Here is a 16930-nt window from a genome sequence, read left to right as displayed (position 1 = left end):
GGGAGGAAGGCCCTCAGAAAGCTCTCTTGGAGGCTCACCTGATGCACAAAGGATGTCTTTATTTCCTGGATATTTTCACGTAACAAAAACCACAACACGCAGTGAGGAGCGGGGGAGGGGTGGGTGCTGTGGGCACACCCTACTACCTGCTCAGCGCCCATCAAAAGCAGTGCCCCGGACCCGGGAGGCTTGGCCCCACCGGGAGCGCGACGCTTGCCTCATCACAGGAGGCGGCCTTGGGGACATGAGGGAACCTGGTTTCCCATCTAGGCCCCAGACCCCGGTGCTCTCGCAGCAGTGGCCACTTTCAGGCACCACAGGGCGTTCAGCAGGAGTAGCCAAGCAAGCAGGCATAGGGGGCAGCCTCGGGGAGAGACCTGGCGGCCAGTGGGACAGGAAGTACGGCTTGTCCCGAGAGCTGGGCAGCTGGGAGCCAAGAGGCAGTGTCAGGGCACCCGCGGCCTGGCCCACGAGGGCCGAGAGGACACTGGGAGGTGTCTCTGGCCCGTCCCCTCACAGAGGTGCTGGCTGCTTATGTGGGAAGGAGAGGGCAGGGATTCAGATTCCTAATAAGGCACAGACTTATCGAGTCTCCCTTGTCTCCATCCTTCAGGCTGGGGACTCCAGCTCCTGCCCCACAACAGAGGAAGGGCTCCACTCTCAAGAGATGCACCTGTGTGCCATGTGTTTCCAGCAAGGCAGGCTGGCGGCTCCCTCCCCCTCCACCGCAGGCTCTAATGAGGTTCTGCCTGAAGGTCCCAGCTCTGAGACCCCTCCATGGGACAAGCGTGGCCCCAGACAGGGAAGCTGGAGGCAAGCTGCCAACAGACGACAGACAGACAGACGGGGAGCAGTAGCTCCTATCATGAGACGGAGGAGGCGCATCAGCCTCTGGGCCTCCCCATGGGCTCGCCCACTACTAGAGGACCAGCCACCACCCAGGCCCTCAGTCTCCTACCAGACACAGAACTCTGGTGCCTGGACAGCCTCGCTCCTCAAGTCACTGGGCGAGGAGCGACTGCCTGGACGGAGGCTGCGAGGGGTGGCCCTGGGCTGGGCCCTTCTCCATGTCATCAGTTCTGAGAGGGGCGGCCCGGTCAGCCCCCGCGGCCCCGAGGGAGCGGGTGTGGCTGCAGCACAGTGGACGTCGCCATGACAACCGGTGCTCCAGACTATGGGGGGCGTCCTGCCGGATGGCAGTGACCAGACAGCTTCCGGGCAGAGCTGGCGAGGAGCCCTGCCTCAAGAGTGAGATGAATGTGGGCTTGGGTAGCCGAGAGCCCCTGAGCTGCCCTCTCAGCTGCGGAGGGGCCTCACCGAACCCAAGGTGGTGGGAGTGGACGGTGAGGGGCAGGTGGGCCGGCGGCAGGTGGGCAGCAGGGCTGCTGGCTCCCCCTAAGGCCACTGGCCACCACTGGCCGGGTAGCTGGGCACGGTGGGGTACTCGGGCAGGCTGTTCCCCGAGAAGTTGTTGAACTGGGCCTCCCTGGACGGCGGGTTCCTCCAGGTGCCCGTGCTCCACTCCGTCTGCGCCTTCTGGAAACTCCCACCAGCCCCTCGGTAGATACTGTGCACCTGTGGGGGTGAGGATGATGGTGGGGAGGCCACTCCTTGCATGCAAGGAGGGGCTTTTCTTAACCAATCGTGACTAACATGACAGCATTTGCAAGAACTTTAGAAAACGTACAGAAGCAGAGGCAGGGGGCTCTGAGGGCCACACCTATACTGTGACTGCCGCCGACTGTCCCCAGGGGTCTCCACTGTCCCAGCCAAGCCCCAACACTCAGCACAAGTGCTTCTTCCAGGGGAGGGGCTCATCCGGGGCAGGTCTGAAGCCTGGCGACCACCTGGTGACTCCTCCCTCAGCCATGTAGACCCGGGACCCCCAGGTCACCAAGGGGGTGACATCATTCTCTTCAATCATGTCCTCAGCAGAGGCCTAAGCGGATAGGCCACTGCCCCCGCACTGTCCAGGAAGGCTGGGCTCCTCAGATCTGGGGCTGGGCTGTTTCTGGAAGTCTGGCAAATCCCGTAACTGAATTCATTTAACTTGAGGTTCCTGACCAGCAAAGCTGACGGTACTGTCCTTTCCCATCAAAATTCGTCTTTCTTCCTTCCCGGAGAACTGCCAAACCTGGAGTGGTGCAGGGGACCCCAACGAAGTGGCCCTACTCTAGGGGGCTTGCTTGGCTCGGAAGCCCCTCCCTTGTGCCGTGACACGTCCCTGCCAGAACCACAGCCACTTTGTGTGGCCTTCATCCTGGCCTCTGACCAAGTCTTCCAGGGTCTGTTCTGCCCCGGTTATCCCCCAACCCCCTTCAGGTCGTCCACATAGTCAGGGGGCTTTGGAGGCAAACATGGGGGGAGCAAGTACCCCTCTGTCCTCCCAGACAGTCTCAGGACCAGCTGAACAGCCCAGGCCTGGAAACCTGAAAAACAGCTGGGACCCTGCAACACGGAGGCTGGAGAGACCCCAAACCCAGGTTTCAGGAGTTGCTTGCCAGGCTGCAGCACAGGGCAGATCCAGCCTCCCAAAGCAGGCTACCAGGCACATGGCCAAGAAGGTCACCCCGGGAAGGCCAGGCAGGCGCACTGTCAGCCATCAGTCTCTACATGGTCCCAGGACAACCCTCGTGTGGTCAATGCCCCAGACTACAGTGCACATGTTCCTGCTGGTGCCTCAAGGCACTTGGAGCAGGGCCGTCCAGGGAGTGGCCGTGATGGTGGAGACAGTCAGTGCCAGCCTTTCAAAGCCTGAGCACTCGGTATGAGGGCAGTGTGATCGATGTGAATTTTCAGTTTTAGTTAATTTCACTTAATTTGGATTTAACTGTAAGCAGCAGCACGTGGCCAGTGGTGGCTGAATCAGCAGTGTGGTCAACCCTCTGGGACACACATGCTGGGGACTCCAGCAGACACCCAACTGCCCCGATGTGGAAGTGGTCACCCTTGGCCACATGGCGCTGTCTGCCCTCCTCCCTGGAAGGCTATGTGGGCAGGAAGGAAGGCAGTCAAAGGCCCAGATTGCAGAGAGTCTGCCCTGCTGTCAGCAATCACTTCACTCGCCAGCGCTTGGCCTCTTGCTCCTAAAACAAGCCAGGACGAGTCCCAGGGATGGGAGGTCAGAGAACAGGATGTGAGGGGGGAAGTGGAACATCCCGGGAGCTGGAGGACTCACCTTCATGATCATGATGGCCATCATGGCAGCCGACATGGAGAACATGATGGCTGGGAGCAGCATGACCACAGCGGCCCCGACACTGGTCTGGAAGAAACCAATGGCTGCCAGCCAACCACTGTAAGGGGCGAGAACATGTGTGGGAGCCAGCAGTACCATCAGCCGGGCCCACTACCTCTCTTATGTAAAGAGCTCCGGCAAATCAAAAAGAAAAAGGTAACCCACCAGCAGAGACATGGGATTCCCATGAGGACTACCACGGGGCCAGTATACTTAGGGAGTGATGCCCACCCACAAAGATGTGCAGGTCAGACAGAGTTCTCATTCTCACACCACTGTCCCAACACATGTCGTGTGGAGGACAGAGAAACAAACCCTATTCTGTCAGTTTGGGCTGCACCCTTTCTGGAGCACGATGGGGTCTGACCCATAACAAGGCTTAAACACTCATTTCCTTCTCCCCGAACTGTTTCACTCATCCAGTGTCTGTAACAAGGACAATCTGAGGATGATCAAAACACCCATTGGTTGGGCAAAGCATGAACGTCAGTTATACTAAGGAGATGTGAAAACAAGAGAAAGTTGAAGGTCTGAACCAGCACATAGGAGAACATGAATCTGGGGTCCAGGCAGGCCGGGGGTGGGGTGGGGGGGAGGCAGGAAATAGAGTACTTTTGAGAATGTTTTTTCTTAGTGAGTAACAAAACCACACAGTTCAGGAAGCTTAGAAAAACACACAATAGATGTCTCTCTCCTGTCAACACCACTCCCCAGCCCAGAGGAAACTGGCATCCCTCATCTGCTAGTACACTTCCAGAGAGAGTTTACAGAAACGTGTGCAGGGGATTCCCTGGTATCCAGGGGTTAGGACTCTGTGCTCTCACTGCCAGGACCCAGGTTCAATCACCTGTTGAGGAACTAAGATCAAGTCACACAGAATAAAAAAAATGTGTGTGTGTGTGCGCACATGTGCACAGGTATACAACCTGCTGGACATGCACACACATACACACGTGGACACACCTCGCCCCTCTGTGAAGCCAGGAGGGACGTCCTCGGGTACAAATGCACACTGCTCTGCACTTTGAGGGAGTGTAAGCATAGCTGGGGGTCTGGGAAGATGACAGACCTGGAGATAAGGGGGATGGGATGAGGGTATGAGGTGTTCCTCCAGGGCCACTCAGCCAGGAGCTCAAGGGGCCAGAGCCAGGGAGATGGGGATGCAGCCTGCGAAGGCCAGGGGAGGGTCTGGCAGCTCTGATGAAGGTTCAAGAGTTACCACGTGGCCCAGAAATTCCACAGCCAGGTTTCCACCAGAGAGAACTGAGAACACATGTCCACACAGACAGGTGTACACAATGCACAGAAAAACTACCAGCAACAGAAGAGCAGAGAACCCAGCGGTCCACCCACAACGAACAGGCACACACACTGCATCCCACCAACTCAGCCACCAAAAGGGGCAAAACCCTGACACTCGCTACCATGTGGACGGACCCTGAGAATACACCTGCTCAGTGAGAGAAGCAGACACAGAAGGACACACATCGTGTGATTCCACTGATGGGAAACGTCCAGAACAGGCCGATCCACAGACAGAGAGAGTGGGTTCCTGGTTGTTAGCGGATGAGCAAGGGACTGCTCATGGGGATGGGGCTTCACTTTGGGGTGGTGGAATGTTCTGAAACTGGAGAGAGTGATCGAACCTCCATCCTTGTAAACACACAGAACCAGAGTCGTGCACCTAAGTGGCTGCCTTTCTGGGCTGGGAAGGCACCTCAAGGAAGCCCCAACTGTGGAAAGGATAGGCGGTGGGGGTCCCAGTCACGGAGGGTGCACACTCCACCCTACCTGGAGTCCAATGTGGACCAACCACAAAGGCCAACTGTTAACAAGCTGCAGGGACCCCAAGGGGAAGGCCTGACATGGTAGCGCTGTGGGTGAGAGCACTGTGCCCACCACATCCAGTGGAGGCGAGGGCGTCAACGGGTGGGGAGGCAGCTTGGGGTGGACGCTCTACCCCAGATCTGCAAACTACGAAGAAGCCCCATGTGAAAAGGTCACAAGCGGGCAGGACAGACAAGTCTGAGCCTCCGGTCACTGTTGCTTCCTAGTGTGAAGCAGCACTATAGTCTTTTACACATAAAACGTCTCACAGGTTTTAAAAGGCCTTCTGAATGGACTGACAGGGAAGCGTTCACCCAGCGGATGGTGGAAGTCTGGGGCCAGCGGGGAGGGATGGATACCCAGGGCCCAGGACTGGCTGGGTGTCCCTGTAGCTCCACAGCAACAGTGGACCCCCCCATGCTGTCCAGTGCCCCCTGGAGGGGACTTGCAGGACTGCGGCCACCAGGACTGGAGCAGGTGGCTCTCTGGAAGGACCAGCCCTGCCAACCTGTGGGTTACATGAATTCTGACCCCTGGGACTTAAGATGAAAAGTTTGTTTCAAATCACTGAACATGGAATAATTCACTATAGCAGCGGCAGACACCTCATGTGTTAATGAGTGCTAAGTCGCTTCAGTCGTGTCTGACTCTTTGCGACCCTATGGACTATAGCCGCCAGGATCCTTTGTCCATGGGATTCTCCAGGCAAGGATACTGGAGTGGGTTTCCATGCCTTCCTCCAGGGGATATTCCCAACCCAGGGATTGAACCCACCTCTTTTATGTCTCCTGCATGGGCAGACGGGTTTTTTTTTTTTTTTTTGGCAGATGGGTTCTTTACCACTAGCACCACCTGGGAAGCAATGGAAAATACCTCTCCCAGATGGTGGGGCATGGCCCTCCCAGCTGCTCTCTGACCCCGGGGACACACAGCTGGACATGTCTGCCAGGTTTTCCCGGGGGTCAGGTGACTGGCACAAGAACCACTGTACACGGGCTACTAACCCGGCACCTCCCAGGGTAGGGGTTTACAAGAGCGAGGAGCAGACTTCACCCTCGTCCGGCCATTGGCATTTTGGTGTTCTGGCCACAGTGTTCCACCTAAGCTCATGTCTGTCCTGCGCGTGACACATGTCCCCATGGCTGACCCCGCAAGCTTACCACGCTCCCCATCCTGAGAACCCGACGGCCTGGATGATGGTCAAGATGAACTGGGCTCCAAAGATGAAGAAAAACGCCATGAAGTTGAAGGAGCTGTCGGATCTGGAGGGAAGCAAACGGCTTTGTTACCAGTACTGGAGGGGAGGGCGGGGTGGAAGTGAAGGGGTGGGGCCGAGGAAGGGCCCAGGCCAACCCGGCTATCCACCGCACCTCCGGTTCCCGCCCCCAGGAGGAGGACACCCCTGACATGCTCCTCACCGGAAGGGGATTTAGGAGCCCCCACTATGCCCAAGGACCTGCCAATAGCCTGAGGTCAATCTGATAGGTTCGTGGTAGGTTTGTGATGCCCTGCTGTCCCGGACAAGGGAGGCTACAGGGGGCTCACATAGGGAGGGCAAGCAAGGGGAGATCTGGGATGGAGGATGGGCGGGACCTCACGGTGCAGGGCTGCGCCTGGGCTGCCCCCAAAGCCCTCAGGGGGTCCCCATTCTTGCACACAGTTGCTGGAATCAGCTTGGGACCTGAAGTCACAGCACCCCTTTCGCTTCAGCATAAGTGGACACGTTTCTGGTTCTTGTCTCCAAAGGGCCCCAGGGGCCCCACCTGACTCCCACTGAGGGTCTGGTATTAGGGGCCACATGGAACAGACATAGCACATGCCTGAGTGCAGAGGGCAGGTTTGGGGTGAAAGCCACAAAGCAAGATTCACAGTAGCCAGAAGGGGGCAGCAACACCAAATGCCATCCACAGATGATGGAGAAACACCACTTGGTCCCTGCACACATGGGAGCATCACTCAGACCCCCAAAGGGATAAAGCCCTGACACTTGCTACCACGTGGATGGACCCTGAGAACACGATGCTCAGTGAGAGAAGCAGACACAGAAGGACACGCAGAGTGATCCCACTGATGGGAAAAGTCCAGAACAGGCAGATCCACAGACATAGAGAGTGGGTTCTTGGTTGTCAGAGGCTAAGGAGATGAGGATGGTGCTAATGGGGATGGGGTTTCCTGTTGGTTTGTTCTGGAACTAGACATGCTGGCTGTCCAGCCTTGTATAAACGCTAGAAACACCAAGCTGTTGAACAGGTGAGCTGAGTGCTATGTACAATATGTCAACAAAGTCATTAACAAAACAGGGAGAGATGGATGTGGCTTGTGGACCCCAGTACAGTGTCATCCAAACATGAGAAAGAGGCATACTCACACCTGGGCCGGGCGGCAGCTGCAGATAAGGGTGCACCCCTCTCAGGACTTGGCCCGGAGGGGGGCACGCACAGTGAGGTCACCTGCTCTTGTTTCTGAGCCGACCATCAACCCCAGACACTCCCCAAGGGCCCCTGGAGGGCAGGGGCCACCCCAACTCACCGGAAGGCCTTGTAGGCGGGCCGGAACCAGCACACATAGCCGCAGGGCGAGAAGAGGAGCAGCCAGAGCAGGGCCAGGCCGAAGTTAGCGCCTGAGCCACCCGCGATCCACCAGGCCAGGCAGGCAACGAGGTTGACGCCCAGGGTGGCACAGTAGACTAGAGGAGGGGAGGAGAAAGAGGGCGCTGAGTGGGACACCCCCTACCACTGGGGTGTGGCTCCCACGAGCACAGGGACCTTGGGGCCAGAGAAGGGCCTGGAGGGCCGGGGCTCTGTGGCGCTGCCCACCTGCTCCATCCACTCCGGAGAGGAGCTCATCAGTGTGTGTACTCAGTTATGTCTGACACTTTGCAACTCTATGGACTATAGTCTGCCAGGCTCCTCTGTCCATGGGATTCTTCAGGCAAGAATACTGGAGTGGGTTGACATGCCCTCCTCCAGGGGCTCTTCCCAGCCCAGGACTGAACCCACATCTCCTGTAGCTTCCGCATTGGCAGGCGGGTTCTTTACCACTGAGCCATCGGAAAGCTTTATTACTAAACCCTCAGGCTCCCACCCACCTGGGTAGTGCACCCCTCCCCCTGACTCACACAGCCACAGACGGTAGATCCTCTTCACCAGGACCTGGTGCTCAATAGGGATTTCGTCAGAGAAGTTCTGGTAGAAGCAGGGCTTCAGGGGGATGAACTTGGGCAACGGGGGGAAGTTGTTCTCCTTTCCTGCAGGGATGGGAGGGCAGAAAAAGACTAACATTGCACTCAGCTTGTAGTGGCCCTAGGGCTGTGCCCATCTGCTCCTGCGACCTGTGGATGCATCACCTCACGGGGCAGAGGGGACTTCGCCAGAGGGATTAAGCTAAGGCCCCTGAGACGGGGTGATCCTGGATTCCCTGGGGAGCCCAGTGCCATCATAGGGTCCTTATAAAAGGGAAGGGGGAAGGTCAGAGGCAGAGAGACATGAGATGCTGTGCTGTTGGCTGTGAGGATGGAGGGAGGGGCCACAAGTCAGGGATGCAGCACCTCTAGAAGCTGGAAAAGGGGGGAGCCAGTGCTCTCTGGGAGCCTCCAGAGGGACCAGCCCTGCCCACACCTGGATTCAGCCCTGTGGTACCCATGTGGGACTCCTGACCTCAGGACTGTCAGAGAACAAATTCTATTTACTTATTTATTTATGGACTTAGTTTCTGACCACACCACATAGCATGCAGTATCTTAGTTCCTCCACCTGGGATTGAACTCGCGCCCTCAGCACTGAAAGCATGGAGTCCTAACCACTGGATCTCCAGGAAGTCCCAGAACAAATTTCATTTAAGTATCTGAGTCTGTGGCGATTTCTTACAACAGTCACAGGCACATGTGAAGATTCAACAGCAGGGTCCACACATATCCACACTGTTGACTCCAGGGCAGGTTGTGGCATTTGGGATGTGGGAGCTCCCTGGGGTTGCCGTTACAAAGGACCACAGGCTGGGCGGCCTGATTGGACAGAGGTCTGTCACAATCATATCCAGTGTCACAGAGCCACGTTTCCCCCAGATGCTCCGGGCGCCCCGGGGTTGTGAACCCGTCCCTCCAGCCTCTGCCCCATCCTCCCTGCTTCCCTGTGTCTGTGCCCATGTCTCCTCCATCTTAGGATGTCAGTCCCACTGTTATCTCAGGGCCGCCCTGCTCCAACATGACTTCATCTCACAGCCACACCTGCCACTGGGTCCTCTTCCTGGAGTCTGGACTCCACGGGGTTTTTGTTTTTGTTTCCTTGGCCTCACTGCGCAGCTTGTAAGATCCTAGTTCCCTGACCAGGGATGAACCCAGGCCCCCGGCAGTGGAAGCTCAGAGTCTTAACCACTGGACCATCAGGGAAGTCCTGGGACTTCCTGTTTTCCAACATGGAACACTTCCGTCTTCCATGTCTCCATGGCCAAGGGGCCGAGCTCGTCTCTGTATGGTCCCTCTTTAGCACCTGTGCCACCGTGGCGGGCAGTGGACAGACCTCATAGCACAGTAACAAAGTGCTGCCTGGAGCCGCCCACTTCAGCTCCACGTCCGGGCAACTACCTGGGTGCCCCATGGGCTCTGCTGGCTGGGCCAGGTGCTCACTGTGCGGACTCGTCACCCTGTTGTCCAGTCCAGTGGCCGGAGCAACCCCGACTCCTATCCCGGGAGGAGAGCGAGGCTGCGCCCCTCCTGGGGTCACAGTGTGCCCAGCTGCCCGGGGAACTTTCCAGATGGCCCGAGAAGCCAGGACCCCCCACTGCGGGGCGCGGGTAGGACTCACCTGACATTTCCGCTGTGAAGACAGGGTGGGAGTGGAAGCCTGCAGCCACCTGGAGGGAGACAGGCACAGTCAGGGGGGCCCTATGGCTTCAGGGCGACCCCAACACCACCTGTGGATCCAGGGGCCACTGCAGTTACTGCCCTAACCACCAGAGCATCCACAGGGGTATCTGGGCTCTTGGCTCAAGGCCAACCCAGCCCCGCATGTGTGACCCCAGTCACCACCTCATGTCAGAGCCTCCCACCACCACTCCGGGCAGCTTGCCACTGATGTGGGGGAGGCATCTGGGTGGAGGAGCCCAGTGACCCACCACTACTGCCCTCCTGCCTTTTCCTTCCCCAACTCCCCCACAAAAGTGAAAGTGTTAGTCACCCAACCCTTAAACTTTCCCTTTATCCACGGATGGCTCTGCACACTTCCTGTGGCCACAAAGTCTCCGAGTCACCAAAAACTGAGTTCACACTCATTGCTGTGTGACCTCAGGGAAGTTACACAACCTCTCTGGTCCATGGCTTTTGCCCCTGTGAGCTTTGCAAGGCCAAGGACCCCACTGCAACCCAACTGAAATGCCTGGAGACAGGACAGGCTCCCAGCAGGAGCCCAGGAGCCTGGGTCATGGAGCAGCCCCTCAGAGGCGGCACCACAGAGGCGCCAGTTGCACAAAGACCTAGGAGGCAGACATTTCCTTCTCCAGGAAGCAGGCCAAGCAACGTGGCCACACCTGGTACCCAACCAGCACAGCTGAGCCTGAACGGCCCCCAGTGCTGGGCACTGAGCAGGTGCAGAGCCCCACATGGAGGGGGTCCAAGGGAAGGATCCAATGATCGAGAGTCCTTGGGTCCACCCCTGGCCCCCAGCTCGGAGAGGGCCTCCCCCTGGGACCCGGAGCCTGGCCCAGCCCAGCCCTCCTGCCGCAGGCCCCACCGGCCATCCACCGCTCTGGTTCCAGCAGACCCTCCACCTGCCCAGCCCCCATGGGCAAGGAGTAGCCCTGGGATGGGGGCTCAAGGCATGGATGTCTCAGGGACCTGCAGCACACACATTTGCTGCTCGGAGTCCCGTACACCTGGGTTCCAGGGCTAACCACTCCAGAGCAGGCAGACCCCCCCCGGCCCCTCCAGGGACCCTCTGGGCACCTGGGAAGGACGGGAGACTGATGCAGTCAGCAATATCCAGGCTGGGGGGCCCTCTCCCTAGGCTCTAGCCATAGCCATCCAGACTCAGGGCCCCTCCCTGCCTACACTCCACTCAGCAGCTCACCTCCTCGTGCAAATCCAGGTGTCAGAGAAAATGGCCACCCTGACCCAGGGACTCTCGGCCACCGGGGCCTCACGCCTTTGTTAACAGACACCAACCTGGTTTAAGTTGTTTATTTTCACATGTCAAAGCTGTTCCCTGACACCTGAGAAAAGGGGACCCAACGCTGGTGACCCCAGGGGCCCACCTGGGTCTGAAGGTGCCTGGCTACTCGGCCAGCTGGACCCCCACTCTGCCCAACTTTGAGGAAGACCGTGTCCAGAAAGGGGATGCCCCCCATGTGCCAGCAGAAACAGCATGAGTGTCCATGAGCTGAGACAGAGCAAAAGCCCCTGGCGATGTGAGGAAAGCCAAGGAGGGTCCGGGCTAGCGCCTATGCCTTGGGGTCCAGCCCGTCGGGGTCCAGTTGGCGGCACTGGGCCTCCAGGATGCCGCGGAAGGCCTGGAAGCGGTGGTTGAGGTCAGGCCGGGCGTGCAGGCGGAAGCGGGTGCCAAGTGCGCCGTCAGGCGAGGGCGCCCCATAAAAGACACGCCGCACCCGCGAGTGGACCAGGGCCATGGCACACATGGTGCAGGGCTCGCGGGTGATATACAGGTCGTAGCCAGTGCACACATACGGCAGCCCATCCTCGTCCTCGTCCAGCTTGCGCACAGAGCCGGCGCGGATGGCCGGCGCGAAGGAGCAGGCAGGGTGGGGCGCCAGGTTGTAGGCACCGCAGCCCTGGCCTCTCGCCACCAGGTCAATGCACACCATGGCAGCGTGCAGCAGGGGGCTGGCGGCGCTGCTACAGTCGTGGCCCGTGGCCAGCACGCGGCCTGAGGCCGGATCCACCACCACCGCGCCCACGGCCCTCAAGCCCCTCGAGGCTGCCTGCTGCGCGGCCCACACGGCCTGCTCCATGTGGGCCTGCATCGCAGCCCGCTCCTGGGCCGAGAAGAGGCATCCAGCCAGGGCTCGGGTCACCTGCCTGTCTTCATGAAAAGTCGTGGGCCAGTGAGTGCGCGCCTCCTCGAATTGGCTCCTGGTCAAGGGCGGCCGCACAGGCACAGGCACCAGGAAGGGCTGCCCCAGGCCACGGGTGTCCACATCCGGCCGCGGGAGGAGCTCGGCCAGCGATCGCAAGCCCCGGGACGGCCCCGCCAGGCACAGCAGCATTTCCAGCGAGTGCGGGCGGCTGGGGTCAGGGCTGGGCCGCACCCTCTTGAGGTGAGGCTGCGCAGGCAGCGGGTGGACTGCTGACACCTCCTTGAGGAGGCGTGAGGTCTGGCTCTTGTCCAGGATGGGCGCAGCATAGGCCAGCACCAGCTCCACGGACCCAGACTGCTGCTCTGACAGAACCGGGAGGGCTTGCCACGGCGGTTCTTGCTCAGGACTCTTGGCCTTTGCATCTCTGCGCAGCTCCATGACGCCCAGGGCGGGGTCCATCCTCAGTGGGGCTCTGACTGTGGGAGACAGAGACCGGAGCAGGGCATCATCCTGGGCTGTGGTGGGGCCTGACGAGCTGGAGGGGTCGTCCCAGGAGCGTGCCAAGTCTGCAGGCTCGTCCCACTGAGCAAAAGGCACCAGCAGTTGTGCTCTCACTCACATCTTACTAACGCCGTGTTTGCACAGAGTTTAAACCGCCCTTGTCTGGGTGTCTTTCCTCTGCCCCCTTTTTTCTACTGAGAAGTGCCATGAGCAAAAATGCACACTGGATCCCAGAGACTTAATACAAAAGAGAAAATGTAACTGTCTCGTTAAGTCTCTTTCTGTATTTCACGGACACAGAAGACCGACTCACTACACCACTTTATTCAAAGGCTTTGAGATCCTTGGATCTTCTTATCCTTGGGGGCCCTGGACCCAGTTCCCCATGGATGCCGAGGGATGGCTGTGTTAACTACATAGCTGAAGTGGGAATACTCTACATGTCTCAGGTTAAATAAACATATGATTAAGGTTAAGTTCAACCGTTTCTTTGTAGCTTCCCAAAACGTGGCTTCTACACACTTCATTTAGTGTACATGTCTCACGTTATATTCCTACTGGTCAGGGCTGCCCTGGATGACAGCAGAAATGGGCCACAGATGACCTTCACATGGCTCCAGGGGAGCTCTCTGCCATGGCTGCAGAGCCCGGTGCCCTGGCGGTATCTGGGATTGGACCAACCCCTCCCACCTCTTTCCCATGGACAAGGTGTGCTGAGACCGTGTCACAGTCTGGCCCTTACTGCTGCAATGCAGCCTACTCATCATTCCTCAGCCCATGGGCCCTGCAGCAGGCACAGGAGGTCTCACCAACCACTACCAGCAACCACACAGCATGGCTAGGGGCCCCTGGGGTACCCAGGACGCCCAGGCCACGTCAGGCCCTGAGGAGGGTCCTGGGCATGCTGGGTCTAAATCCGCTCCCAGCACACACCGCGCCCAGGGCAAAACGGCTCCCACAGCCTGGTCCAGGCCACAAAAGGTCCCACTGTCTCCCGGGCAAGACAGACACAGTCCTGTTTGTCCCTTCAAGACTGCAATCTCTGTCTGACCGAAACAAAACAAGTGACAGAGACAGGAGGCTGGCCTCGGACTGCTGCTGGTGGGGCTGCCGCTGGTGGGGCTGCCATCCTCCAGGGAGAACAAATAAAAACCACCAGGAGGCCACCATCTGGCCCAGTGACCCCACTCCCAGGTGCACGCCCAGGAGAACTGAAACACATGTCCATACATGTCCATACAGCCATCTATACACACAGCACGACTCACAACAGCAAAAGGTGGTTGCAAGCCCACGTGTTAACTGGAAGATAAACACATAAACACCAGGTGGTCCCTCCACACACGGAAGCATCCCTCAGCCATGGAAAGAAGAGAAGCCCTGACACTCACTGCCATGTGAACGGACCCCGAGAACATGATGCTCAGTGAAAGCAGCAGACATAGGACACACGGGGCGTGATTCCACTGATGGGAAACGTCCAGAACAGGCAGATCTACAGACACAGAGGGTGGGTTCCTGTTTGTCAGAGGCTAGGAGGTAGGGGGTGGGGGGATCTGCTCCTGGGGACAGGCTTCCTATTGGAAGATAGAGTGTTCTGCAACTACACAGAGGCAATGGTCATATAATACAGTAAATACACTAAAAAACACTAATATGTGGGTGATCCCCACACTACGTGAACCGTACCTCAGTAAAGCTGCTGCTCTTTGTGGTGGCGGTGGGGAAATCTCGCAGTCACCAGGGCGTGCATGCTTGCTTAGTCAGTCAGTCATGTTGCGCTTTTTGTGACCCCATGGAATGTAGCCCACCAGACTCCTCTCTGTCCAGGGGATTTCCCAGACAAGAATACTAGAGTGGGTTGCATGTCCTTTTCCAGGGGATCTTCCCGACCCAGGGATCGAACGGGCATCTCCTGCATTGGCAGGTGGATTCTTTACCCACTGAGCCACCAGGGTCACAGCACACCTTGAACAAGGCCTCGTGACTGCTGCCAGTGCTGAAACCACTGCCTGTCTTCACTCCTGCAAATGGGCTCCCCAACTTCCCCCATGACCGAGACAGAGGCTGCGGGGCTGGTCCCTTTCCAGAGGCCAAGGGACTTGCCCAGGGCCACGTGCCTGGGAGGGCAGAGCTGCAGCCCCGACGGCCAACAGCTCCCAACTCTGCCTTCTGAGCCCCATGGTGGGGAGGGGCTTTACAGATGAGACACAGGCTTCCCCAGGGTGACACACCCAGACTGGGAGCTGCGGCCCACCTGGGAATGGCCCCCACGCCCAGCGATTTGCTTAAATGAACCCTGGGGACCTCAGCATGCTGGGAGGATGATCTATTCCTCTTTTCCTCCTCAAAATCACACGTCCACCCCAGCTCTGGGCACCCCACTGCCCTACCCTGGCCGAGCGCCCTGCATGCACACCCCCACACACACACTGCCCCACACCCTCCCTGCTGCGCACTTGGCTGCTCCGCCCAGCTCAGGCCCTTCCCTGGGTGTGTCTACCTCCCTCTGTCCACAGCCAGGCCACCTCCTGAAGGCTCCTGTGCTCCAATGGGGTGGAGGCCAGCCCCCTCCACAATCCTTTGTATTTATGGTTGGAGCCTCTGTGGCTGGCACCCACTGTCAGGGCCTGTGGGGAAGGTCCAGGAGGGTCCAGGAGACCAGGGAGCTGGGACCCCCAACAGCCAATCCCCTCACTGGGTGACGAGGCCTGAAGCCCAGGAGGCATCAAGATCATGGGGCTTATTCAGTGAGCTGAGGCAGCCTCTACAACCAGAGGTAAGGGCCTTATCTCACCCCTGGGTGTGTCACGGCCCTGCCCACATTCTCCTGGCTGACACCAGGCCTTATGCCCAGGACAAGCTTCCCCCTCAGTAAAATGGGATCCACCACCACCCTGGCTGGGACAGAAAGTGAGAAAATCCATGAGGCTGGGCCCACCCCAGGGCACAGCTCTTCTCAGGAGCCAGTGCCCTGCGAAGGGCAGATTCCTGGAAGGCTCCTCGGAGGCAGTGACCCACAGCTGGACCTGGAAAGCAGGTGAAGCAGGGTGGGGAGCCCTGAGCAGAAGGAAGACCCAGTGCTGGCGTCTTGGACTCTTGAACAGCCAATGAGGCCGATGGCTTCAAATATGGTATCTAGAACTTGGCCCCGTGGAAGGGGGAAGGTGCATTAATATCCACATCTGACAAACTCCCCAACAAAGCAGGGTCCCCAGATAACAGGCAGCACACCCCGCTAAGTGTGAACCCACATGAGCAGATGATTTCTTAACATAAATGTGTCCCATGGAAGCTTTGCGATACTCTTATACTAATACATATATATGTGTGTGTGTGCATATATTTGTTGTTTACACAAAATTCTAATTTAGTGGGGCAACCTGCCTGGTTATTTGCAGAACCTAACAACCCTACAAGCAGGCCTTTGTGCATGAAATATCGATAACCATGTGCATGTGGGGTGTGGCAGACCCAAGGCCAGAATTTAAAAAGGCCTTGAAAACTCACACTTCCCTTAAGTATCAGCAAAGATTATCAATTCTTAGGGCTTCCCAAGTGGTTCAGTGGTAAACAATCCGCCTGTCAATGCAGGAGACGCAGGAGATGCGGGTTTGATCCCTGCGTCGGGAAGATCTCTTAGAGAAGGAAATGGCAACCCACTCAAGTATTCTAGCCTGGGAAATCCCATGGACAGAGGAAACTGAGGGCCACAATCCATGGCGTCGAAGAGTGGGACACAACTGAGAGACTGAGCGCGCGCACAAACAAGACGTACAGAAAGATTTGGGGTTTTCGCCCAAAGCGGGCGGAAACCTGGTAACACGACAGCACGGAGGTAGAAGGCTGACCAAGACCCGAGGCCTGAGCACAGCGGAAGCAGTTAGGGCACGGGGTCTCAAAACCGGACGGCAGGGGCGAGCGCACGCGCAGAAGGACGACGGGCGCCGAAACAGGGGTCCTCAAACCTGGCCGGCCCGCGCGCACGCGCACACGCGTCCCTCCACGCGTTCGCCCGATGCGCGCGCACGAGCCCGGTCCAGTTGGGCCCCCTCGCTCCCCGCGCGCCGGCGCCCCTCCACAGGCGCGCCCCCTGCCTCCGCCCTCCTCGCCCTCCGCGGGAGCCTGGGTCGTAAAAGCCCGAGACCCCGGGGCCGTGTGCTTACCTGAGGAGACGGGCGGAAGCGCTGCGCTTCACCAAGTCTTAGCAACCAGCCCGCCTGCTCCGCCTCCGCCACCGCCTGGAGCCTCGGGGCACGACGGGAGCGTAGTTCCAGGGGCGGAGTCGGCGCGAGGCGGAGGCGAGTCCCGGACTACAATCACCACAAGGCCGCGCGC

At 58.5% G+C, this 16930-nt stretch overlaps 2 protein-coding genes across 4 annotated transcripts; both read right to left on the bottom strand.

The window, feature by feature from the left end:
- Positions 1–39: 39 nt before the first annotated feature.
- On the bottom strand, positions 40–16850 carry SCAMP4 (secretory carrier membrane protein 4). 2 transcript variants are annotated; one of them, XM_061151282.1, is made up of 7 exons: positions 16759–16850; positions 9868–9916; positions 8184–8312; positions 7595–7751; positions 6226–6327; positions 3179–3296; positions 40–1575 (listed from the first exon to the last, which is right to left on the bottom strand). In XM_061151282.1, exons 2-7 carry the CDS (start codon positions 9872–9874, stop codon positions 1396–1398), a joined length of 693 nt encoding a protein of 230 aa, XP_061007265.1. In that variant the 5' UTR covers positions 9875–9916; positions 16759–16850; the 3' UTR covers positions 40–1395. The 2 variants fall into 2 exon arrangements, with proteins under 2 accessions (XP_061007265.1, XP_061007264.1); XM_061151281.1 differs by lacking the exon at positions 16759–16850 and adding an exon at positions 11312–11521.
- On the bottom strand, positions 11498–16847 carry ADAT3 (adenosine deaminase tRNA specific 3). 2 transcript variants are annotated; one of them, XM_061151280.1, is made up of 3 exons: positions 15096–15238; positions 14282–14414; positions 11498–12567 (listed from the first exon to the last, which is right to left on the bottom strand). In XM_061151280.1, the coding sequence occupies exon 3, from the start codon at positions 12548–12550 to the stop codon at positions 11498–11500; it is 1053 nt and encodes a 350-aa protein (XP_061007263.1). In that variant the 5' UTR covers positions 12551–12567; positions 14282–14414; positions 15096–15238. The 2 variants fall into 2 exon arrangements, with proteins under 2 accessions (XP_061007263.1, XP_061007262.1); XM_061151279.1 differs by lacking the exons at positions 14282–14414; positions 15096–15238 and adding an exon at positions 16759–16847.
- Positions 16851–16930: the final 80 nt, after the last annotated feature.

Source organism: Dama dama, chromosome 9 (assembly GCF_033118175.1).
Source record: "Dama dama isolate Ldn47 chromosome 9, ASM3311817v1, whole genome shotgun sequence".
In the NCBI taxonomy this organism is placed as follows: domain Eukaryota; kingdom Metazoa; phylum Chordata; class Mammalia; order Artiodactyla; family Cervidae; genus Dama; species Dama dama.
This window is presented reverse-complemented; position numbering and strand designations above follow the sequence as displayed.